This window comes from Oculina patagonica, chromosome 1 (assembly GCF_052425735.1).
Source record: "Oculina patagonica isolate OP01 chromosome 1, crgOcupat, whole genome shotgun sequence".
Lineage (NCBI taxonomy): Eukaryota > Metazoa > Cnidaria > Anthozoa > Scleractinia > Oculinidae > Oculina > Oculina patagonica.
The window spans coordinates 6,763,675-6,790,567 of record NC_135758.1 but is presented as its reverse complement, the minus strand read 5'-3'; the positions used below and the strand labels follow the sequence as shown (position 1 = coordinate 6,790,567).

At 37.8% G+C, this 26,893-nt stretch overlaps 2 protein-coding genes across 4 annotated transcripts; one reads left to right on the top strand and one right to left on the bottom strand.

Moving 5' to 3' along the window:
- Nucleotides 1–364: 364 nt before the first annotated feature.
- LOC144648180 (neuropeptide FF receptor 2-like) lies at nucleotides 365–1,928 on the bottom strand. The gene has a single exon (XM_078507811.1). The coding sequence runs from the start codon at nucleotides 1,852–1,854 to the stop codon at nucleotides 754–756; it is 1,101 nt and encodes a 366-aa protein (XP_078363937.1). The 5' UTR covers nucleotides 1,855–1,928; the 3' UTR covers nucleotides 365–753.
- Nucleotides 1,929–12,770: 10,842 nt separating this feature from the next.
- LOC144648156 (neuropeptide FF receptor 1-like) lies at nucleotides 12,771–25,973 on the top strand. Of its 3 annotated transcripts, none has more exons than XM_078507794.1 (2): nucleotides 12,771–12,909; nucleotides 24,109–25,973. In XM_078507794.1, the coding sequence occupies exon 2, from the start codon at nucleotides 24,219–24,221 to the stop codon at nucleotides 25,341–25,343; it is 1,125 nt and encodes a 374-aa protein (XP_078363920.1). In that variant the 5' UTR covers nucleotides 12,771–12,909; nucleotides 24,109–24,218; the 3' UTR covers nucleotides 25,344–25,973. The 3 variants fall into 3 exon arrangements, with proteins under 3 accessions (XP_078363920.1, XP_078363913.1, XP_078363928.1); XM_078507787.1 differs by lacking the exon at nucleotides 12,771–12,909 and adding an exon at nucleotides 16,894–17,151; XM_078507802.1 differs by lacking the exon at nucleotides 12,771–12,909 and adding an exon at nucleotides 20,003–20,033.
- Nucleotides 25,974–26,893: the final 920 nt, after the last annotated feature.

The following is a 26,893-nucleotide window of genomic DNA, read 5'->3' as shown; positions in this document are numbered from 1 at the left end:
ATGTATGTAATTGGGGAAGAAAAAAAAAAGAAAAAAACAGTACCGTAAAATTCCCTTAGTTTATTAAAAAATTAACAGCTGTGTCAGGCTTGTTTAAAAAAATTATCATTTTTCTCATGTTCAGATTATAAATTTAAATGAACGCACTGTTGTTGCAAAAGTACAAGAAAACTAACAAAGAAAATCACGACTACCTAACTCAGACAAGGATAGTAATTGTAGTACAAAGCATTTCAAGTTGGGACGGTGAGAACGGACTATCTTTATTGTGTAGAGGTGCCTTGTTCTTGTAATACACGTTTAACAGGAACAGGCGTCACTATATATTTATACGTTTAGCTACCATAAATTAAGTTAGCTCGGGAATAAATTACTGGGTGGCAAATAATTGTCACAAATGAGAATAGGAGTAGCCACAGAACTTCGCTTCCATCGGAAATAAAATAAGTCCATTAAACATGAGGCTCGAAGGCTCATTCATGGTTCCTCCCCGCGTGAGATAAATGGCTTAATAAAGTAGCCTTGTGCAAGCTTTTGATAGATTTTACATCAATAAATTGAACAATGTTCTCCTTGTCAATGCCATTAAGTTAAGTGAGTAATTGAGTAATTTGAATAACAAAAAATTCACCTGGTATCTTTTAATTCATATTTCCTACCCTCACCTACTTCCCTAATTCCAAACTGAAAAAGAACAAAAGGGCAACAATATTACTGCTGATATTGAACAAGCTGCCACGAAGAAAATAAACATTAAACCACTTCAGAGATAAGCTTGGTTGATACTACAGTTCCTCGATAGTTCATTTCCAGCAGATCCTGACTTCTTGAACATGTATTATACCCCGCCCTTTGTCTGGTGTGTTCGATTATTTCAACGCAACAACCCTTTTGACACGTCTTTGGTAAATTTGTTGTCTTTTTACAGCAAAAGAGAAAAGAAAGATATCTAACATAATCCTGGCGAAATTGACGTGTTACTGTTCCGTAGATAACTGGGTTTAAACAACTGTGAAATACCGCTAACAAGTCTGAAAACTTGAAAATAATTTCTGCTTTCTCCTGCCCGCTTTTGCCGCCAAAATCGACTAACAGCCAAGCCACGTGAGTTGGCAGCATGCAGACAGCAAATGAAGCGACAATGGTGGCAAGAATTTTGGCAATCTTCTTGTTCTCTTGTTTCCTTGCTTCCTCGGCTGTTCTCGCCTGGGAAGTGAAAGAACTGCGTCGCTTGGAAAAGAAAAGCTCTCCTCCAATTCTGATGTATGCTACAGCAATAATTATAAGCGGAACGAAGTACTGAAGACCGGCTAGTACAGCGGTGTAGGCTCGCTTGTGATCACTCGTTGGCCAGTCTTCGTGGCAGTAACCCGATGGACCCACTTTCGCGATGATGATTAATGGCAGTGCTACGAGAAAGGAAAGAATCCATATTACCACAAAACATAAAGCCAGCTTCCTCTTTTCAAGTGTGCTGTCGAAAGGACGGAGTATTGCTTTGCAGCGATGAACCGCCATCAAGGTCACGGTAAAAATCCCCGCGCAGAACGAAACAGTCATCATGGGCCAGATAATCTTACAATACACTAACGAGCCACGGAAATCTGACACTTGCATGTAAATAAACACTGGCAGACACAAGAGAATAAAACTCAGGTCAGAAACTGCCAGATGTACGATAAAAGTATCGTTAATTGTACGAGTGTGTTTCTTGGCGACAACCAAAAGAACAAGAAGATTTCCTGTAGAACCGAACACAAAAGTCAAAACAAAAATCCCCAAAGTGGCTTTCCTTGCCGCTTCGTCAACTGTCTCTCCGGTAGCGTTGTTATTGTCTGAAATATTCATGCTCATTCCGAGTTTCAATTCGAAGACACTAACATGGCAATTTTGTTGTTGAAAATGTGGTTGTTAGGGATTTTCTCGACATCTATGAACCTGCAAGCGGAAAGAAAAACTCGATTTAGTCGGTCCGCGGAAATCGCCTTAGTAAATACGAATTGTCGGCTGTCACAAAGACAAGCAAATTATGCCATTTTCTGACGGCAGTCGGGTCTACTTTGTATCTGTAACAGCTAATTGAAGAACGTGTCATTATCTAAATACATATCGCCACACAATCAGCTTAAAACAATGCTTATCCTATGGCGGCTAAATTCGTTCAAAACACAGTGGATTAGTCAAATGGAAGGTCTTTCAATTTGCTTGATTCCGAATCTGATTGTAATCGCATAGGGAGAATGGTCTTCAGTTCAAAGCTAGCCGACAGATGTGCCGATAAATGTCCCGATATAATTATGTAGCGCAAAAAAAATACATACAATCACAAAACGTTTTAAAATTTTTCTATACTATCACATTATGAATAAATTCTGAAAAAGCAATTATCGCGTACGTTAAAAAGATCCTAATTAAAGCTTGTAGTTTTCTATTTTAACACAAATCCCGCTTGTAGTGAAGTGATCATTTCTATCCCTTGTTAAATACGGCTGACCACTTAACACTTTTCTACTACGGGAAATTATAGTATTGACCAGTATTTGCTTATCAAGAAAAGAAATTGAGTGCGCTGACAAATCTAAACTAATAATGCTAAAAATTAGCGCATACTGTACTAATTTTTTTAGGAGATGATTCTTTATCCTTGGAATTGAAAGCTACTCTTCTCATTTGCGGGAAATGTTTGCTTTTGCTTTTTCGTAGTAAAGATCAGGATTTCAATTGTTAGGGAAATTCCTCTCAAAACTTATTATTGCTGTCAATTTTGCGAAATAGAGGATTCGCTTTAAAAGTTGACAGGTTTCCGTTCGTGTTAAGTAAAGAAAATTACACAAAAGAACCCGCATGATTCTTCTTTCTGTCATAACAATGGCATAGAAAGACAGAATGTCGAGAGAAACAGGTCTTTTAAAAGAACTTATTGATGATTCCTAGCGTGCGTAATTCAGAACTACACTAAAAAAACATACATTTTAGATTCACACCAGGAAGTAAAATATTTACGGAACGAGGAAGTGTTACAGTTACAACAGGCGTTTAGTTTCACATTGAGTCCGATCAATATTTTTGTATGCATCCCGCTGAACATCAACATAATGGGCCATTTTTTTATAACATAAAAAAACAGCTCTATTCTATACGACTCAAGACAGTCGATTGAAAATTTTCGGCGCTGAAAATAAGAGATGGTATACGTAAAACCAAGGTGCATCTCTACAATTTGAAACTACTACTTAGTTTCTTATAACTGCAATGCTGAGATAAGTTCAATAACTTGTAAAAATCGCCTATTAAAATCCGCTGTACCCTTGCAATCGATTGAAAGGTCATTGCGAGACCGTGTTTTGAGCGGACAATAATACAATGTTTCAGACTGGTGCCCAGTCGCTATTTATGTGTTTTTAGGTTGACGGCAATGGGTAGCTCTTCTCGTATTTCTTAGCCGGCAAAGCCTTGGTAAGAGAAACGACAAGCCGTCTGGGAACATAGGACTTTTGAATTAGCTCGATTTTTTTATTGGCTGTTTGAAACAAAGGATTATTGAACAGAAGTCAAAAACGCAACGACTCTCTAATACATTCCTTTGAAACATCTTGACTGCATACACGAAGACCGAAAGTCCTAGAATTTAGGACTGGAACATTCTCGTCCCCATAGCCCTTTCGTTTCTCTTAGCCGGCTTGGCCTTGGCATGAGAAACAACGGGCTCTGGAGACACAGGATTTCTGGTCCTAGATTCTATGACTTCCGTTCTTCATGTATGCAGTCATGATGTTTCAAAAGAATGTATGAGAGTGTCGTTACATATTTTTGACTTCCGTTTAGGAATTCTTTAATTACTCGCATCAAATCTCTCCTCACCCAAGAATCAAATAAAAAACGACTGGATTACGATTCTAAAAATGTTCAGTAAGGAAGTTAAAGAAGCTGGAAAAAATCAGTGTTTCAAGGGGGGGGGGGGGGGGGTTAAAGATGATTTCCAGTCCGTACTGCGCAATCTCTGCCTGCAATGTTTGTGTGAGTCTCACAAACAGAAGAATGTTTACTAGCAAAAATAAAAAGTCCGGGACAAAACTTACCTTTTTCTTCATTATTAACGCCAGATATCCTTGCAAAACAATAATAACGAGTAAAAGAAGCTCGACGGTATTTCAAACGGACGTTTTAGCTCATCGTGAATTCTTGAACACAACGATCCGTAATGGCGCACTAAAAAACTTCATGTACGCTATCACCGAAGTGTAACGTTTCAACGAATTCAAAACAAAAATGAAAACAAACTCTGAGTCTGCGCAGTACGGACTGGAAATCATCTTTAAAGCCAGCCGTGCGATGTTAGGTGACCGAAAAATCTGACACCATCTTGTTTTGCATGAGATCAAGGCTACTTGTAGCGGTCCAAGATGGCTTACAAACGCTGAACTGACCTGCCATCGCCACGTTACCCGCGGGACTGATTGTAAAAACCGCGGGACTGATTCCTGACAAACGACAGGATTTAATTGATCTGTTCTCCTTCGTCTCGTCGAACGCAAAAAGGAGGTGGCTTTCGTGGTCATTATACACTTAATGGCTGTTCCCGAAGGAAACAGTTAATTTTGTTTTTCGCGAATCTCATTGAGATTCAAGGGAAGCAAAATTAACTGGTTCCCTGAGGGATCCATCATTGAACGTTTTGTTATACAGTCAACTCTTTCTTAACGGACACCTCTATAGACGGACACCTTGTGTTGGCCGTTTTCAGTCATTTTGCAGTAAGTTTACTCCCTATAAGACGGCCACCTCTCCAAGTCGAACAGTTGAAGCCGGTCTCGACGGTGTCCGTCTTAGAGAGAGTTGACTGTAAAGCCAAACAAAGCCTCGGTCATCATTCGCGGGAAACATTGCAATGTTACCCTCTGACGTCATAGATTTTGCAATGTTGTCCGCTCCGGAATACTTTTGGGGGGAAACAGTTTATACTGTTGTTTGTCATGTGACCTCGATTAGCCAAAAAAAGCCATGCTGTTGGGGAAAAATTTCGAGTAATAACAATACTTCTTATTTCACAGTCTTATTTCTGGAGCGGCAGGTAAACATCTTTAGCGCAGCGCTTTAATCTGGAAGTGTTGAACTCGCTAGATCTGGAGATCCAACCGCAACAATGCAACATGGGTAGGAGCAGGAGAGACAGGAGAAAACTGCAGTGCCATTATTTAAATAGCTGAGGACCTCATTCCATAATTTTTCAGAATATTGCGGTGAAAATTCCGCTTGCTGATTGTACGCAGAGTATATTAATCATTACCCCTTATTACACGCGTAGAATGGCGGATACGATTAATATACGGCATTGAGAATAAATACAGAGTATGATAACTGGAAGTTTGTAGCAAGACGTATGAAATGATACTTATAACGAAAAATAAATTGCTATCTTTTATCTGAGGGATTGTTCTTCGTAACGGGAATCATCCAAACGTTCTCTGTTTTCTGCCATTGATTAGTCAAAACTACCACAGGCAACCCAGACCTAGCCTGCCTTGTGATAGGTTGTTTGTGATCTGTGAACGTGACAATATTGCGTTACGTATAAGCCATTTAAAGTGTGTGAGAATGGCTCAAAAATCGCTCTAAGGTTAACGTGTAGTAAAGGATTTACACTGGATTTAAAAAAAGAAGTAGCTTACCTTACCCTGCGCTTGTGTTATTGATGTCTCTGAGCTAGCTGAGTCGTTCTAAAGCCATTTTATAGACGATTTAAACTTTCCCAGGTTTGCTCTACAAACAAACGTATGGTCGAAAACGCGATCATCACGCTATCTGGACACCGTGGGAAGCGGATATATCTGTCATCTTGACCTTGGTTACCAACCAAAACCATGCCTGATATTAAAAACAGGGTAATTATCAACTTTTACCTTTATCCAATTTCTATTTATATCTTGGGCGACATTTACAAAGGTGTCAGTTGGCGTTTACACAAGTAAAATGTTTACCCAGTTAAGTAAACTCTGATACCTCGGTAAAACGCCCAAGTCATTTATAACAAAAGCACTCAAACATTGACCAGACAAGATGTTAATTACTAGCTAACTGTGGTTGAACGTAGGAATTTACCGCCACAATTTACCTGGTGGACCGCTCGTGTTGAAGCTGACTAAAGGTAAGATCTAATGTGACGTACGTACGTTTACGTGTCTGAGCTACGTTTCGGCGTTTCATTTCGTCGACTTGTAAACTGTTTTGTAAATAGAATGCCAAAACAAACGAAAACGTAGGCATATCGTGGGCGAAGTCCAGGTCAAAGCCTCAAGCGCGTCGACGTCCCGTACGACATCAAAAACCAGACAAACACCGGAGAAGGCCGGGACAAACACAAGCGCTGAAATTCCAAATCCAAACTTGATGCTTTCATCTGAAATGAGATCGACTGGGTGAGAATGATATACTTCAAACTTGCCTGCAAATGATACAATCTGGTTTCTGGTTCGCATTATCATCAGTACATAAAATTGTTACACACAAATACCAGAGCACGATTGTTTATTTAGTGTTGTATGCCGTACACTGTAACTGGCTTTGCGAAAATGTGGCGAGGTTGCTAGAACTTTTTTTAACCGGAGCTTTTTTAAGAGCTTTTTGTAGTTTTCAGCAATAATAACTCCAAATAAGTTGAAGAAACCGCGTCTTGTTCTTCCACGCTCAGTTTAAGTTGGTTGTCAAATTATGTCAATACATAAGAACCTTTGTCCCAGTTGGCACTCACAGCAAGTGTAGCGACTCAATCCTTGTCAAACGATTTCACGGGGGCTCTCCGTTTGGTCGACTTTTTTGGAACAAAAGGGCAGCTTGATCGCTTAATTTCGTTTACTTCTGGAAGAAGTACCGAAAAACACGTCGAGAAAATGCTAAAATACTGCGTGGACGGCGGTGTCGAGATTGCGTGTCAAAACAAAAACGCTTTGTCTCACTTTGGCGAGTTAACAAAAGCGTTTACAGGGTTAGGCCATGGCCCTCTCTGTGGCTGTACCCTATGGCCTACTCTATGCCCAGGGGGGGGGGGGGGGTAATCCGGCTTGTAAATGACGGGGATGATCGAACGGAGGCAAAACTCAGGACCCAAAAAAATCCCTAAGTCTTCCGACATTACCCAAAAAAAATCCCTGGACCAAAAATAACCCCCCAAAAAATCCCTTGTCAAATTACCCCTAAATTGCCAGGAGGGGCAATAACATAACACAAAGAACGCTCGTGCAAGGCACTTTAGTTCGTTTTTAATACCCAAAAATTCCCAAATTCCCCTATCTAAATGAAGTCACCCAAAAAATACTTGCCAAATTTTCCAACCCAAAAAAATCCAGGAATCGAAAATTTCAAACCCAAAAAAATCCTTCGATCATCCCCGTCATTAACAAGCCGAAGTACCCCCCCCCCCCCCCCCCCCTGGGACTCTATGGCGCACCCTTAATGTTATATTTTACCGCAAAAAAGGAGAAAAAAATAACTACTTTTGCTCAGGGATCAGGTCGAGCGATGGCCGCCATGTTTTTCATCCGGCGAGTATAAAACATGGACTGCGGACTGTGGACTGCGGACTGGGTAAAATACAGGGACTAAGGTAAAAAAACGCCGGCTACCGATCTGCGAACTGGGTATAAAATAGGGACCACGGTATAAAATGCGGACTAGACACAAAAACTGCGATATTTCAGCGCTTGATCCCTGGGGGTGATTAGTGATATTTTTCCTAATTTTCGAGGTAAAATATTAATTTAGGGAGGGTCATAGAGTAGGTCATAGGGTGAGGCATGGCCCGGGCTATGGTCTACCTTATTCTCACTAAATTTCGCGAGTACTTAATTTCGCGATTTTGAGAGGAAGGTGCAATTGGAGTGTATGAAATTTCGCGATTTTTATCTATTCTTCAATATGAAGCTTTGACCTCGAAACTGTAACAACATGATTAATATGAAAGTCATCGTAAAAACAGTAAACAAAACAATACACACAGAACAAAACATAAGATATTCAACAGTCTAAATCCCTAATAGGTTCCTCTACGACTGCAAGAGCGAGATTTTGAGGAACTTGGCGGCAGAGAACAGTTCGAACAGTGCGACTGAAAGAGTGGGAGATAACTAATGGACAAAATTAAACAAAAAACACTAAATATGAAGCTCAGACATGTTAGAATAACCATGATAAAACACATCGAGTTTCACTATTTTTTTAAATTATCAGTACGATATTAAATTTCGCGATTTTAAACTTCGCGTGTCCTATATTTCGCGAGTATTAAATTTCGCGATTTTGAAAAAATCGCGAAAATCGCGAAATTTAGTACTCGCGAAATTAAGTGAGAATAAGGTACCCCAGACTCCCCCAGACTCGTACCCAGTCGCTATTTACGTGTTTTGGGGGGCGAAAGAAGATTGGATACTAGCGAAATTAAGGCGCGCGGGGTGTCATAGGAAGGTCATGACACCCCGCGCGCCTCAATTTCGCTAGTATCCAATCTTCTTACGCCCCCCAAAACACGTAAATAGCGACTGGGTACGAGTCTGGGTCTACCCCGGGTTTTGTATGCACCCGAGAATAATGTGATGACAAACCGCCACAAAGACTTCCAATAATCAATAACAGCCAATTTGCGTAGAGAATTTGCGTTTTTTTTTAAAAAAAAAAAAAAAAGAGACTGGATTGAAATCTACGGTATTTGAATATCATAACATCTTAAATCAGTTCTCTAAAAACGGCCATATTTCAGGTGGGATGCTACCTTAAGAAGTTTCACATAAGGTTTACTATAATTGGTGAAGTTTGTCCTTATACATATCGTATACAGTATTCTATGTTCGCTGTCCGCTACGCAACTCAATGCCTTTAATTTGCTCTTAATCTTTAGTTTAAATAAATAAATCAACAAACGTAAAAGCCTTTCAGACGCAGTCTGATCTGAGTTTGGTTTTCTTCAGCTCGAAATGTATCCGGCTCTTAAGAATGTTATTGTTTTAATGATAAAAAGCTTCATTATAAGCGTCGAAATAGGTATATTTGGCTGTTATCTTTTCCACTTCCTCTTTTTTCGTTGTCACTAATGAAGCATCCGAGAAATATAACTTATAAGCCTTTAAATTTATAAGGTAACATATTAAATATTATATTTTTTTATTCTTTCTTCTGTGTTCGCTGCAAGTCAAAAATCTAAAGAAAACGGAGAGAAAAGAAGAACTAAAAAATAAAGCGTCACGAAAACGATCGGCACAGAAAGGTATTTCAAAACAGTGACGCATCTGTTTAGAAAATATTTCAAACCATATAAAGTTATTTCACAATGATTTAGTATCAATAACGTATTAATAAAACTGGCTCGTGGCGTGTTAGATAATTTCACGACGTTTAAAAAACCCATGCGCTTAAATTATAAAAATAAGTTGGTGCAGCCTTTACGTCTTGGTTTATTTAAAAAATAAACGCCATTTAATACTTGCTTTGAAGAAATGTTTTTTTGATTTTAAATCGTGAATATTATTCTAATTTCGCTTGGCCTAATCTCACTCTGAAACGGTTTTAATACGAAAGTTCTTTCATATTACTTCATAGCTGTATATGCTTTTTAAAAAAGTTGACAAAACGTAGGTAACGTGGCCGAGTGTTTAGAGAACTGGACCACCACCGGATAAATCGCTATCCAGTGGATAATTGTACAAAATCTACTTCGAGGTCCACCGGCAGTGATTTATCCGGTGGATAGCGCTATCTACTACCTTATTACATGAAATTTTCGCGACACGTTTATTTCGCGATTTCGGAGATCGGATATTTCGCGACACTTTATTTTCGCGATTTTGCGAAAATGTCCTAACCAAAATCACTTTAATTTCGCGATTTTAACAATAACGTTAAAAGTTTGATTATTTTTTTGACAATGTGAGATCAGACGCTTTACAAGATTCTTTATTTCAAGAGGCGTTGATGTCTTCGTAACTGTAAGACGCACATTTCCGACGGCCACCATTTATACGAGGATCTTTAGAGAGTCTTTAGAGGGGCCAGTAGAGACAACGGTGAGAAGAAGTACATCACAAGGAATGTGGAAGCTAGTGAGATTTTTAAGTTATGTACCAAAAAAGTATTGCTCGGACATGGAAGGCAGCATTGATTACGAACTTCCTTTACTAGACGTTTAAGTAAGTAATAAATTCATCCTTTCTTTAATAATGGACATAGTGACAGTAACTAAATTTTCGGGTCATCAATATGTTCGCGACACTTATTTTTCGCGACACTTTAATTTCGCGATATTTTTATAATCGCGAAATTAAAGTGTCGCGAAAATTATTTGAACAACTGGAGCCTGGTGTTGTAATCTGGCCGGAGGTTTTGGGTTCAAACTCTCTACCCTGTAACACACACGCACATGGCATACGTGCGCAGAATATGATAACAAAAACAGAACACAAACATGTGCGACATAGCAATCTGGAGAAAAAACTGTATTTTTAAAAACATATTTGATTAAGGTTACGCTGTTGTGTTTCATGTTTTCTAAAGCGAAGTCCGTAGGACGGAGAACTATTGAGGTTTAAAACGGGCATGATACTTCAATTTAGCATAATGTTATTTCCTCATCAAAAGTGCGGGCATCAGATGTCAATATTTCTATCTGCTGGACACAATATGATGATTTACCTAGGCCAAGAAACGATGAAAATTCTTCGCATTCTTTCAGGTTAGACCACGTCTAGAGGTGGGTAAGGCAACATATAAACTTCAGGCTGGGGTAGATGAGGCAACTGGCCCTTTGAGAATTAAACTGAACTTGGAAGACTGAGAAAGTGTCGCTTTCCCACTCCCCAAAGGTGAGAAAGGTGTCTTGGTACCATATTGGGTTTATGAAGATACTCTGACGGGGTAGTAGAAAGGAAGTTTTTGTCGCATTGCATCACAACAAACATGGCGGCCGACGCGGTCCAACTTTTAAATTCCAAGACGATTAATTTCCAGGCTGTTCTTACAATCAAAACACGCATTTAAAGAATTCTAAATGGCAAGTAATGACTAAACACTGGACTGATGAAAAAGAAAACGCAATGGTGTTTAATAGAAGCAAGAAACCGTTCGGCTAGTGCAGGACCCTTCGATATCTTCCTAGATATTAAACTGCACTACGAACAAGAAGCAGTGTAATGTTTTCAAAACCCAGCCGTACGGCAGCCGTGCAAACGTGTTCGCAACTTTTTATAAATATTTGCTCACTTATTTATTATCAGTCATTTAAAATATTAGGATTGCTAAACCTGTTTCTTGCAAAAACTACAAAACCGCGCTGCAAGGATAATTACGAAATCTAGCTATGATACTAATGTGGATCGTCTCCTTGAGATGCTTGGATGGGACGGGGTCTCAGTTAGCCGAACAAAACAAACAAAACACTAAACAAGTGTAATGTTTTCATAATCCAGTCGTACAGCAGCCGTGAAAACGTGTTCACATTTTTTTTAATATTTGCTTACCGTACTTAGAACATTAGGATTGCTAATACCAGTATGTTGCAAAAACTCAAAAAACCGCGCTGCAAGGAGAATTACGGAATCTAGCTATGATGCTAGTGCGGATTCTCTCCTTGAGATGCCTGGAAGGGTTAGTGGAACTAAACAAAAGTCAGTTAGCATGTTCAAAACACTAAACAAGCTAACGCCCCCATACATGTAAGATCTCTTCTCCGCTCGTGATTTTTTCTACAGTATCCGGATTTCTGAAAAAATTCTGCAAGTACCTAATCAATGAATTTTACTCTTGAACGGGCACCCACACGGCAATCACGTAAAACAGTATTATATATATATTATATATTTTTTTTTTTACTGATGTTTCAACTACGGTTAAATTAAGTTTTGTCAAGCTGTAGTCTTATTGCTGCAATTTACTTTTAATCTCAAGAACTTCGCACTTTCCGTTCGGAACCGCTTGTTGAAAATAAAGTGAAAAGAATTTACCGCTCCGGATAAACGGGAACCGCGAAAACAATAATACACGTTTCTATTGCGCATGCGTAGAATTTTCATCATTAAATTTAAATGGTACTAATCGGCCGCATTTATAACGAAACCATCTTCTTTTTTTTTATTTTTGTTTTCTTTTTCAGCCTAAAAGTATTAAGCTGACGAATTCTCGACATAGCGTGTATCTCCGTGTTATTTAGCTACTACGTAGGACAATAGCACCCGGCCGGCGATAAAACCGATCTATAAAACAGGCAAACTAAATGAATAAACATGCTTTCCGCCGGAGCTTTACAGGAAGATCAGCGCTGTTTATACCGCCACCATCTTAACCACACTTTCCAGGTATAAGTGACATAAGCATAAATTGAGGTGAATGTTGTGCGTTTACTTATTTACATTTTTAACAGTTTCGTTCGGCCTTTGGCGCTTGAAGTTTACCGTGTCTTGTTCAAGTAAGAGTTATTTTAATTGAGCGAACTGGTAGCTCTGAATTAAAATGCTCGTTAGCAAATTACAAACTAAACCCAACAAAGACTTTCTGAAATGTTCTTCCAATGATGCATTTACAGGTATTAATTACATTAGCATTGTTGAATAGATTTGCTTTCTTTGTTCCATTGGTGATATCAACAAAAACAGACGTGATCCCCGAATGTAATTCGTATGTAAATAGCAGAGACGTGAAATAGAAATCGTTGCTGGTTTAATACTTAAACAAATTTATTTACGATTTTTGTTCTTTCGTTTCATGGGGATTTTTCTCTCTTTTTTTGCAAATCAGGCGAGCTACAAAATGAATTATCCCAGTGAATTTGCTACCTATTTTTGTACTTCAGTTGGGACGGCAAATTTGGTATAATGAGCGGCGAATAATCCTTTCTTTGGCCGACGGAAAATATTTGTACCTCAACTTTTGAAGGTAAGTAATTATAAACGTTTGTTTTCATCGTTTTGCGGTGAACTAGAATTTAACTCGAACGATTATATGAATGGAAACAGTCTACTTCTGTTTCCGCTTGTAAAAATGATTCTTTTTATGAATGAAAACGCCGGGGTTGTATTTTTTTTCAAGGTAACACCTAGTATTCTTCATTTTGTGAACATGGCTTAATGAGTTAGCAAATTTCAATATTTTCTTCTTATCACGGATTGCCAAGTTACGTTTAGCTCTTTTTGCCGAGCTTTCGGGAGAGAGTGAATTTGCAATATAGGACACGCATAAATTATTAAACATTTGTGGAAGAAATTAAAATCTTACAAGCTTTTGATTAAGTCCGAACTACTGCTTGGAAGAATAATTTAAATCATCAAAAGAAAGAGATAGGAAAATATCTTCAGGTCTTGAAAATTCTGTTATTATACTATTTTCATTTTAAATTAAAATGCAAAAAGTGGTATAAAGTGAAGATAACGTCAAGACATCATTTGTAAGATGTTTTAATTATTCCTGAGCAATATTCGGCTTCCGTTGTGTGGTTTTCATATTAACGAGTGTTAACTTGTTAATATGGTCTTGTGTTTCGACGATTTATCACAATATCTGAAATTAAGAACATCGTGGAAATTAAAAGAACACGCCGACGTTTTCAAACTGAAAGAGCGTTTGATTGAGCGGTAAAGCATCATAAATTGAACAAAGTGACATTTGTGTAGATAAGCCCTTTGTTAAAACTGTAAGAACTTTTCTCCGTTCATGGTAATGAGTTTGCGTTTCACAGTTTTCCGAAGCACCGGTTCAAAACAAGCTTGTTTCAAACGAGGATACGAAAGAACGCTATGGCAAAACGCGCTGTACAATGTTTCTTAGGACCTACAGTTAAGCAAGGCTTTCCTCGATCTGCAATAAAAACTGCCCAATACGTATCAAACTGCAAATTCAATTTAAAAAAAATCCGGAAGGAACGACTCCCGAAAGTAGCAAAGAAAGTACATAAACATTAAAAGTAGTATTTGTTAGCAAATCCCGAACCTAGCGAACTAGCGGTCAACGGCCTTTCAAAAGTAAGCAACCACAAACGTAATTTGACTTGATATAAGAAACAGTAAAAAAAAAGGAAACCACATGGTAAACCATAATAATCTGATATTTGTTTTTAGATGTCCCTATTACGAAGCCAATATATTACTTTGATTGATGTAATATAAATTCTTTTAAACAAGATATATATTTTTCTTCTCTTTATATATTGAGAACAGTTTAACTTTTTTACGATGGTTCGGCACACAACTGAAACACGCTTTTCCTGCCTGCCTGAAAGAAGACCTATACCAAAATGGCGATCGGAAAAAAGGTGCTAAATGCGAGAGTAGCGAGGTCGCCTAACGGTACTCTAGATGGATGTTTTCACTGCAGAGCCAGAACTTTTGGATCAATTTAGGTTTCTGGGAAACTGCTCACCTACCCCTCCCCAAACCTAACATTAACCCTTACTTATCGCTTTGGGCAAAATGTTAGGTTTGGGGAGGGGTAGGTGAGCAGTTTCCCAGAAACCTAAATTGATCCGAACTTTTTTTATTAAATTTGTGTAAGGCGTAGCGAGAAACCCATATTTGAGATAATCGACATTTTTTTTAAAAAAAAGTGGGCGAAAAACATGCTATGGTAGACCTTCTTATAAAATAATGTTTTGAGCGGAAAACATGGTATGGTAGTTCTTCTAATTAAATGATGTTTTGCATATCTCGAAAATTTTTAGAATTATTTTCAGATTCATGACTAATTCACATTAAAACCACAGTCGAAATTGTTTTGGGAGATATATAATTCGTATGCATTTTGGAAGTCTTTCTGAGTCAGTTTACGTATGACAGTAAAACCTGTTACCGGAAATTTCGTACATTCAAAGTCAAGGATTTCGTCAGTTTGACAGAAAGTGTCGGAGATAGTTGACTAAGAAATTTCCATCTATTGCAAAAAAAGGAAAATTACTTTTGTCAGCTTAGAACGAATTGATATTTCCTGATGAAATTTGCTTTATTTTAGCCACATATTTCTCTATACTTGAGGAAAAAATAGTGAGTTTGTGAATGTTGGGATTTTAAAGTTTGAAAACATAGCAACAGGAAATCGTTGGGTAGAATGGGCCTGAAACGGGCTAAGAATTTCAAGAAGTGATAAATTAGTTTTTAAGAAATAAAGGTTTTTTGGTTGAAAAGGCGAATGTTTTGGCTACGTTTAGCATCAAAAGTTGTCACGGAAAATGCTTTTCAAGAAAAATATTCGCACTTTCACGTTAAGGACCATTTAAACACAGTAACCGCGCGAAAGGAGGTGTGAGAAAGAAGTGTGAACTGTTGTCAACAACCATGCCAACACTTATCAACACTGCAAGGCTTCATGAATATAACAAACTTCGTTTAGACCAAATTGGTGCTTGTTATATATTTAGAAAAAGAGAAATCCACCAAAAAGCTGTATTAAGTTTTCCTTTTGGTTTAATATATTTTCTTACTCGGCGGATTTTGGGAATCCAGAGTATCCAAGGGAAAAGCTGTAACTTTTTTAAGGTATGTTGGAAAGAGGTGTTAACCCGCATTTAAATAATAGGCTCCAGATTACGTTTTTTTTAAGTCGAAAGCCGTTCTTTTTTGAAGAAATTAACAATTTAATTTCGAAAAATTATTTTAAGTAGTAATATTTTCAAGCTTATTAAATAATTGTCGGGGGGAAACTTGAAACACCATGTGTTCGTGTTTCGACGCGACACGAGAAAATTCAGATTGTAGGTATAACGAGATTATTAGGGCTAGATTGAACAAGAAATACAACCAAAATTATTTTGTTGTAATAAATTTTACATACAAACACCAGAACACGGGAAAAACTTGAAATACCAATGATTTGTTCGTGTTTCGATGTCACACAAGAAAATTCAGATTAGGTATAACGAGATTATTAGTGCTAGACTGAACAAGAAATGCACCCAAAATTATTAGATGTAATTTCATTTTGCGAACAAACACCAAAACACTTTTTATATCCTATGTTTGCTTTCACGTTTGTTTCCTTCTAGAAGCAAACAAACGGTCAAACTGCTGTTACTCTCGAGATTACACGAGCGATATATTTAAGTGGCTTTGAACAGCAATTAACATGCGCGTTCGAAAAGGTTCTTCCATCGCCGAAACGTCCAATAATTAAAGATTTTTAAGTTCATTTCCTGTAGCCTAGTTAAATAAAAGCTCTTCAATTAAACAATAGTGACGTAGACTCAACAAAAATCACAAGAAAAACGGTGATGTTTTAATGATTTACGTAAAGTTCCAATACTCAGATTACCGCTCTGGAGGCAAAGCTACGCCCATCATAAGCTTTTAATTTTTTTTCATTTGGATTTTTCTTTATTTTCACGAATTAACAGCACAATGTATTAACGTAACCAAAACATGAACAAAAGCTTTCAGTTGGTCAAGGGGACACGAAACAATATGGTTTAAACGTAATAGCTCTATTTAGGCGCAATTTCTTTCGAGATTAAAACACAATGAATATTAATAATTCTTCAATGTTTAAGTGATCAGTAAAAACACAATATCTTAATGAAATCGGTAAACCAGTCACGAACTAATAGAAGAAATACGAGAAGAGAGATTTAACTTTGTCCAATCGTTCATGCCATAAGATACAATATTTCATGTTTACCTTCGACTGAAAGCGAAATTAGTAAAGTGTACAAAACGAATACTCAGCTCATCTTTAGCCTATTTGTATTTCAATGCGAGCTTCCGCTGACGAGCGCTTTGCAGTTTTCAAAAGCTGTTGTCAAGCAATTGTTAATTATTTTTTGAGAAACTCCGGATATTTCGAGTTGTCATTTGGCAGGCCTTGTGGAGGTCGTGTTAATAAGACGGCACTTCGTTTAAGATGCTTCAATTTTAATCTGTTTGCTTGTTGTAAACTGGATCAGGTTTTTTCCCATTCTCGTCAAAATTGCAGTCGAATTAAATTCGCAACAGAAGAAATCGAATCGAAAAAGCCAAGAAAGGAAGCGGTGTAAAAACTTAGCATCAAAACTGCTTGCAAATCATCTGAGGAAAACCTACAGCGTTCTAATTTGTCGAAATTTGTGCATAGCGTTTAATTAAGAGGAGATAGACCAGTAACGCCGGTCTGAGGAGTGAAGAAAACAAGTCGACGACAAAGATCTTGTTGAAATATCAGGTAAGACAGAAACCCTTAAAATACTCCGTGAAATATTCGGTATACAACACTAGCCACGCAAAATTGTGAAAACCTATCTCTTTTTCCTGAGATGTTTAAAATGAAAGCGCTATCTCTAATAAATATTAGACCATTTTGCCGCTCATGAAATATTACTTTTCGCTTTAGACAGGTGATGAACACAAATCTAAACAGCGAAAGGGAAACTATTAATTTCAATCAAACACGAATGAAGAACTAAAGCTTTTCGTAGCAGAAACGGGTACTTTGCAATGATTTCAAATCAGTATTTAAGAATTACGAATATTTTAACACGAGAAAGACGACTAGCTTGAAGATAGATCTGCCTTGCTGCAGAGATCAGCACTTCAAACACACCGCTTAGCAAACACGTATATGAGTTTACACTTAATATAGACCCCTTCACATTTCCTTCAAGATTTTGAATATGAATCTTTATTTGCATCAAATTCCTTATGTCTTAACAATGAGATGTGAGATATGTTGTTGACGGCATTAAACGCTTCGATTGATGTCTGATGTGATAAAAACATCCTCAGATAAAAAGTCAGCTATATTTCGAATTTTTTTTTTAAATGTCAACTTTTCGTATAGTACAAACTTAACTACAGACGAGATGCAGATATTTAACCAGAATTTGCTGTGCCTTTTACAAATTAATGATCGCAGACAAACGAATGGAAATGTTGGCAATAAATACCTGAATAAACACACCCAAATCTCACAATGTGTTTTTGAATATAAGAGCATCTTACTCAAATAGAAAAGGCCACTGGACTAGCAGTTTCACACGTATTAAAATAGAAACACAAAATTATTTTTAATTCTGAGAAAAAAATGTTTCGCAATGTGGGAAAATGTATGGCATGAGAAAGGCAATTGTGCATTAAAAAATGACGGATTTAGTTATGTATGTCGATGTCCCTAACGTTTTGCAACCCTGCTAACGTTACTGTATTTACATCTTAGCGCTTTCGAGTTTTCTCGTGAAGTGATTGATAATGGTGACACGTTCACAGCATTTCCATCGCGGCAGAACTGTTCAAATAGTCAAATAACACTTCACAGGGTGATATCCGTCAACTGAACAACAGGGATCATACATTAGTTTCCCAAGAGATAATTTCCTATTTTAACGAATGCTCTTTTTAATTCATCCCTTTGAAAAATTAAACCAAATATGGATACTTTGGTGTGAAAATTTAACCTATGTTTAACTTATTCTTTAAAAAACGTTGTTTGAAATTAAAATTCGCTTTTCTTTTACAAAATGGTTGGCCTGAAACGCTTTTCTGTTTCATGCAAACTTGAAAAAGCTGATGTGAAAAATATTCGTAAAAATTAACTTTCAACATCCTTGACAGAAAACGTGCACGTTCCTATCAAAGCCACATCAAAAAAGTGACATCTTTTTTTAACTACTGCAAATTAAGCTATGCTACATCGTCAAGTTGAAATTGGATTAAATGACCACGCCTAAAAAGCAAAAAATTAGCTTTTTTAACAAAATGGTTGGCCTGATACGCTTTAATGTTTCATGTTAACTCAAAAGTGATGTGAATAATATTGGTAAAATTAACTTTCCACATCCCTGACGTAAAAAGTGCACATTTCCATCAAAGCCACATCAAAAAAGAGAAACCTTTTTTAACTATTGCAAATTAAACTATCTTACATCGTTAAGTCGCAATTGGATTAAATGACCACGCCTAAAAAGTTCTGAGACTGGCCTCTAAATCAGTATCGTTCAAAAAACTAAAGGTGAAATAAAACGTTGCATAAAAGATAGTGCCGAAATAATGAAATGATTTCGTATGTTTTGTAGAAACTTGATATAAGGAAAGTACAAAACGTCAAGTCAAGGCAGTAAACACTTTTTTGCATCGTGTCACAAAGTTTAATTTCGTTTACATTTTTCTCATCCTCAAAGAAATTAAAATTACAACATTGTCTAAATTCGAAATAAATGTCATATTATGCCACGCCTATGTCATCTGAGGACATGCATAGTACGAACTAGGTGCGAAAAATAAACAGATTTACATGGAGTGAAACAATCTAGGTGTCAAAATAATTAAATAAATCACTTTGGTAGTAGTACTTTGGAAATTGAAGATTTTTATCAAAAGTAGCGATAATTTTTAACTGTTCGATTATTGTGTGACGAAATTTGTCTGATACTTAAGTAAGCACAGAAATGTCAAACTGTTTTCTATTTTGGGTGTTATTTAATATTTTTTTTATCATTTTTGTGTTTGAAATATTGCCGGATGAAACATAAAATTTGGCGCTGCGTTCTCGTTTCGAATTTTGCACAGGATAACTCTTGCCGGTCGATGTGGGGAAAACTGCGTTCGTTCGAATTTTTAATGCTACTACAACGCACAGAGCAAAATATACCGAGATTAATATTTAATGAATTTTTCTGTTTAAATAATGTTTTGACACAGAAGCAACTGCTCCCACACCCAGCCGAACAAAGTTATTAAAAAGCGTCTGTTCATTTAAATGACTAAAGCCCAAATAAAATAGAAGCAACGGCTGTCGAGCGTGTTGAAAAGAATTGTCATTTAAATCAGGTATAGTTTTCGAATAAGATCAATTGCAAAATTAAGTCCCTAGACTTTCGTTTCTCGAATCCTTTTTTCCTATTTGTTTTCAAATCACGTTAAAGTTGTCCGAGCCCAGTTTCCAATAACATGTGCATTTAAGATAAAAAACTAGAAGCTCGATTGCTTACACCTGATTTAACATAATCAATACAAAAGTTCATTTCTGGCTTGATGGAAAATGCAGAATATGTCGTTTAACGCAACTTTTCCGCAGCAGGTGTTCAAGGGATTTTCAAAAGCATCCACAAGGTAATTTTACTTGGTTTATTTATCTGTACATTTTTTTTCAGCGCCGACTGTGAATTATGTGTAAATCACAGTAGCCCAAAACATAGATCAGTTTACTAATTCAGATAAATCCTATGACTAAAAGCTTTCGCTAGCAAGATTTCCATGCGAACCGAAAAAACGTGAAAAGATCTGCTCTTCAGTGTGAATTTATCGCAATAAAAAATCGATTCCTGCTGGCTTGGAACCTCACACTGGTTTTATTTTTATTTTTTTTAATACTGCGCGAAAATTAATGTCAAAATAAGACAGAATATTGCAGTCGCAGAATTCAGACCGATTGGCCACAAATTTTGCATTCATGTCTTAAACCAGGTGTTACATAATAAACATTTTAAAGTATCCGATATTTTAACTTGCTTAAGCTCGTGTTCGCTGCCTTGACTAGACACGCACAAGTTATGTCATGTCATACATTAAATCTATAAATTATCACCGTTTAATCATCGATCGATAACACCTCGTATTTTTTTTTTACAAAAATCCACAAAGTTTCACCCACCCCTCTTGAACGGCCTGGATTTTTCGTTCGCGACCTTAACTATATTGTTAACTTGTTAGAGCGCTGGATGCCAGATCGAGTGGTCGGGGGGTCGAGCCCTGGCCGGGGTCACTGCGTTGTGTTCTGGGGTAAGGCACTTCGCTCTCACAATGCCTCTCTCCACCCAGGTGTATAGTTGAGTGCCATTGAATTAAAGGGACTGTGTCACGGATTTTAGCCAAATTTAGGAAATGGCCATTAAATTCGGTGACATAAAAATAACCGCTTGAAACAGTGAAGGAACACTTAAGATGGTTTCCGCACAATTTTCGAGCAATACAGGCAAAAATAAAGTTACCAAAAAGACCTCTTAGCATGGCAACAGTTTTAGTACAGCTAACAAAAACCTGCCAAAAATTTAGCAATCAAGCTGACCCCGCGAGAGAAAAATGGATTTGAAGTTGTAATTATTTCAGTTAAAACGGACATTTTGCGCCAGTTCAAAACAAAATGGCGCGCGTTTTATACATTTTTTCGAGGTTTGACTTTAATTTTCTCGAGAATACTTTAGAATTTAATTGCGGGGTCACTAAGACAAATGAACTTCGATGAGATCTTTTAAATAGTATACAAAATGTTGCCGTGCAATGAGTAGATTTTTGGTACTTAATTTTCACACTCATTGCTCGAACTTTCAGCGGAATCCGTCTTAAATAACACAGCAAATACAAAGGTACGGATGGTTAAAAGTGAAGAAAATTGAAACGGATTACGATATGGATTTTTGAAATATTGTTGGGCTGAACCGTTTTCAAAGTTAATCTCGTTTGCTTGTAACTTTAATTTATAACGCCCGGGAGACACACCGCCGGGCTTGGTTGTAATGAAGGAATTGTTTTCTCATTTAGATCCATAGAAGTAATTTCTTTGCAAACATTAAGTTTCAAGTATTGGCAAAATTATTTAACTGATAAAATAAAAGCAACTCAGCTGTGACACAGTCCCTTTAAATGCTGGGGTGGGGGGGGGGGGGGTAACTTTGCGATGGGCTAGTATCCTATCCAGGGGGGAGTAGAAATACTCCTAGTCGCTCAATGCTGTAGAAAATGGGATAATTGGACGTGGCCGTTTACCTAAAGCTCCCGGGTTTTTTTGTGATAGAAAACTTCGCTAAGTCAGCAGGTCTCTCAGACACGAAAAGATATACGCGTTCTTTTTTATATCAAAATAGCCTTAAAAATGAATACTCACAGGAGGCCTTAAGACTGGTACTCATATGATTGCTCCGATCGTTTCTACCGCATCGATCGTTTGCAAATACTGAGACGATCGTAGGCAATCGAAGCGATTGGAAGCAATTGGGGGTTCTCATATGATCGCCCCGATTGCTTGGTATGAGCGAAGACCTACGAAAAACACTCATTTTAGTCATATCCAACTCAATGGCGGCCTTCAATGAAAGAGCAAAACTCGTGGCCTCCTATCTTCTCAGTTGTTACTGTTTTACGGCGAAGAAGGCAAAGAGAAGCTAGAAGGATAGAACTCGGGCGATCAAAGCGATCCTGATCGCCCCAATCGCCGCAGACCGTAGCGATCGTCTGTGTAATGTTCTCGTTAATCGCTTCGATCGCAAAAAATCTTTTTGAAGTGACAAAGGCGAAAGAAACGATCGGCCGATATGAGGACCAAGCTTAAGCGATTTCATTCCAGAAAAACAGCTAAATATTAAGACAATTAACGTTCCAAACTCATGCGCATTGGTTACCAGGAAATACAACAGCAGCACAAAAGACCTATGTTATTTTAGAAAATACCTTGTAAGAAGTGTTAAAATCCATAGTTTTACTGATAACTCCATAGTAAACACAGTGATGGCGGAAGGCAAAGAGAATTTAGATATGAATGTTGACATCGCCATTTCTCGTCGCTCGTTTGTGTTCAGTCTATCTTGTGTTAAGGTTTCTCAGTACCAGTCTGTCCGATGTGGGAGGCCTGGCAGTCGGAGCATTTGATCTTATAAGTCGCCCCCTGTCTGTAGTTTTCCCTGTCTCTAGCGTTGTAACGTAGTTATAGGTTTGTGTGCAATAACAACAACAATTTTCGTCCAAAAGTTTTAAAAAAAATAAATACATCAAGAGAAAAAATTAACAATAAAAAGAGCACAGCCACTTAGAAATACCTGAGGCTAATCGAGCTAAGTGGCTGGGCCAAGCGGAAAAAAACATTGCAATAAATCCGTTTGCTACACGGATATTTAATTTTTGTAGAATCTGCGCAAGTCTCAAAAGCTCCCTTGATGCAGGGAGGGTTCGTACGGGTCATGAAAAACCTGAACAGTCATGGAATTTTAGAATTTTTATTTTCCAGGCCTGGAAAGTCGAGGAATTTAAGTGTAGGTCATGGAAAGCCATGGAGAATCGTATTGATTGTAGCAGGTTATCTTTGTGAAGAAGAGGGTAAAAACGCACCCAAAATCAAGACAATTTTTTAAACATTTTCCAAGAAAAGTGTCAAATTAAGGTCATGGAAAACTTGAAAAAGTCAAGGAAAAGGTCGTCATGGAAAGTCATGGAATTTCCAAAGCTCAAAAGAATATGACCCTGTGCAGGGTATAGTAGCTGTTGTAACAGGTCGGGTTTTGTTCGTTTCTGTACTTTCAGTCTAGTTCGGTGAGTGTTTCATGTAATAAAGTCGGCGTTAGAAGCTGTTCTTGAAGAAAGCACGGTCAAGGGCTGGTATTAGTTGTCGTCAGATAGGATGTCCGGAGTGTGACAGCCTATTGCGTCCGTCTTGTAGGAGTCTTTATAGTCGTAGCGGGTTGTAGGGTGATTCATCTAGTAATCTGTCAGTATATGCTTTGTTTGTTTTTTGACACTGTGTGGTTCGTAGTCCGTTCGTTGTCCACCCAAATTTTTCTGTCGTGTAAACGGCCTTTTAGTTTGCTTAAACTTTTACCGAATATTCCAAAGCAAATTAAAAGGCTGGGAGATCGAATTCTCAAATAAACTGAATTTGGTATGATTACATTTTACCAAAAATTTTTCATAAAAACGTCAGCGAATCGAAAACTCTTATTTAAAAAATCCGGCTAGCTTGCTTTAGAATTGCTCGCTTACATAAGCAATGACACTTTATTTTCTACACCTAATTTAATAAACGTTGACCCTGGGAAAAGCATAAAATATGAACGATTAAGACGAAGGGGATGACCCAATGGTATTCTGGGTAGACAGCCTTGGTAAGCGTAGTTATGTTCCTTTTGTTGATAATCAAGATATTTTCTTTTTTTGAGAGCCTTTCTTATTATACTGTTTACTGTGTCACAGACGAGTAAGCACTTGGGTCGCATCGTTCATGGTTTATGCTTTTCATGACTTGAAGATTCTTGAATCAGGTGTATACAGCAAATCAATTCAGAACGTGCAAGTTGGCAACGCGCCTATCATTCTTCCTCCAAGGCACCGGAAACCTCAAGTTAATGCCATTCCTGTGTGAAACAGTACCGTAGCTTTAAAACGCTATAGACTAAACAGATGTGATTTTTTCTTATCTTAGATTCTTCTGCGACCAGTAATAACATATTTTGGAGCTGAGCTAGCCTCAAGAAACTCTTCAATTCCCGCAGTGCCAAGCAGCTGGACAGAAAATAAAGTAAAGGAGACAAGATGTCTGATAACTCAACACAACCTTTCCCAAGTCTAACGGAAAGAAATATACGGGTGGGGTTTTACATCGCCACGTTTGTCATCGGCCTCATCGGAAACCTTCTTGTATTAATCGTCATCGCCGCCAAACGAACCAAAAAAACAGTGAACGATCTGTTTATCATGAATTTAGCAGTCTCGGACCTGACACTGATCTTTTTCCTTCCGCTCCATATTTATGGCATGTTTCACAGCATCCCCGTCAACGCGTTCTTCTGTCATTTTATTCGTCCACTTATGACAGTCTCGTTTTTTGTCAGCGTCTACACACTGACGTCAATGGCTATCCACCGGTGTCACGTGATCTTAAACCCGTTTAAACAGGAAATGCGTCAGAAGTCCGCTGTGGTCTGGATCACAGTTCTGTGGATTCTGTCGTTTACAAACGTTCTCCCATTGATGATTGTCACCAAACCAGATCCACCCACAGAATGCCTTGAGGACTGGCCGAGCCTGGATCACAGGCGAGCTTACACCGCAGCGCTGTTCGTTCTTCAGTATGTTCTTCCTTTAGTCATAATCGCAATAGCTTACGTCAAAATCGGTTTAGATCTTAATCGATCCTGTTCTCGGCGTGGTTTAAGAACTAATAGATCCGTTAACAGTCTAGAAAACCAAGCGAGACGGCGCGAAAACTTCAAAGTAACGAAGACTTTGGCTATTATCGTTGTGATTTTTGCCGTCTGTATGCTTCCTAGCCAGGTAGCGTGGATGTTGTTGGACTTTGGAAACAAGAAACAGCAAAACATGGCTATGGTAATCTTCAAGTTTTCTCTTGTTTCAACAGTCTTCCATAGCTGTCTTAATCCTCTCGTTTACGGAAGCATCACCAAACAGTTTCGGCGCGGATACGTCAAATATCTTTCCTATTTCTGCTGTTGCTGCCGAGTATCAATCTTGAAGGAGTTTAATATTTTACGCGCGCTTGACAGTTCCTCACAGCAAGGACGCGATGAATCAAAAAGAGCTCTCAACGGGAACAAGCATAAAACGAAACTTGAAACGGTTACCTCATCCGAACAAATAGCAAATCGAGCAAGATTAATGTCCAATGAAGTAATTGTTGATACGGTGACAGTAGTGTAGTACGAATTTAAGGTGGCACTGTCACACCGCGAGGTGACTGTGTTTTAGTGGAAATGGTGTTAAAATTGTGACTAAGTACCTTTACTTATGCATGAAATGCGCCTAGAACGCCACCATGGAAATATGAAGTTAAAATGTTAAAGGATAGAAAAATGTTACTTTTTTACAACCTCGCTCGCATGTTCTATCTAAAAACGAGGTTGACTTTTTCAGTAATTTCTCCAAGACGCAAAGTGTACAAGTTGAAAGTCTGCCCGACTTTTTTCAATTTGAGATCAAAACTTCGTGCGTGCGTATCTCATGTTAACACCCCTAAAATAGCTTCAGTGCGCTAGTACAGTCGTTTTTAACAAAACTTAGCCATTATTTTTACTAAGGTTACCATTGATGTATATATGCCTTGGCTTTTTGTCTTGTCGAAACCACGCCCAAGAAAGTGCCTCTTTAAAAGGACTGTGTCACGGCTGTGTTAAGTTTATCTTATTGCATTTTGCCAAGTACTCGCTATGAAACCTAATGTTTACAATGAAATTACTTCTATTATTCTATTACTGAAATATTCTCAACGACACATCTGCATGTTACTGGAGAAAGGTTCGCTTTTTTACAATTCATACTACTAAATTTGCTTTGCCAATAAAAGTACAGATCAAACATCAACTGACTACATTTGTTTGTTTCCGTAATTCGTTTGAAATGTTTATTCCCTGTACTAACTGCAATATATTTAAGTCTCCTAATTTTGGCCCTGAGAATTTTGTAGTATATGATTTCTCCCTTTCCCCAATTCTCTTTTACGCATTGCACGTTGCCTCAAAGAACGAGGGAGAACTTTAAACCTTGTAGAACATCAGTTAAACGATTAAAATATGCCATATAGCTAGACAATAAGTTTGATATTGAAATATTTTACTTTTTCCATACGTTAACAGACGCCACCCAATTAAAGTCGTGGAAATTAGCGCTTCATAAAATTAACACCACATACATGTAAATGAGCGCAAAAAATACACTCGGTTGCGTTAATTTAATGCAGTGTTCTTTCCTGAAACAAGGTATTTTATTTTGAAGGAAAGTCAATAGAGTTAAGCAACCAATTAATACTCATAACATCAACAAATTATTTGGCAATCACAACTGAAAACAGCTCTGAGGAATTAGGGGAATTGTCTAGTTTAACACATTGGCGCGTGGAGATTTTTTGGACATTTTTGACATTTTCTGTTCAGTTATGAGCTAAAACTGTTCCAAACTACTCAAAACGGCATTTACTACATAAAAGCATACCTTTCTTTCCACTAGCACCGCATTACCCAAACGAGAAATTCTTGCCATGGAGTAGCCAAGGGTGGTTGAAGCAAATTTTCCTCTGAGTTTTTCACTTCCCACAGTTCACTTTTTCTCTTTCCCACCCCAATTTCCAATACGCCTACGTCTGCGTATACGCATGTGCACAGCTAATTTACTCGTTGACTGGCACAATCTCGTCCTGCAGAGGCCGCGATCCTTCTGGTCTGCGCCAGGGATCGGGACCTCTGGGCTAGTCGGAA

Coding starts and splice junctions, on each gene's coding strand:
- LOC144648156 (XM_078507794.1), top strand. CDS start 24,219: ATGTCTGATAACTCAACACAACCTTTCCCAAGTCTAACGGAAAGAAAT.
- LOC144648180 (XM_078507811.1), bottom strand. CDS start 1,854: ATGAGCATGAATATTTCAGACAATAACAACGCTACCGGAGAGACAGTT.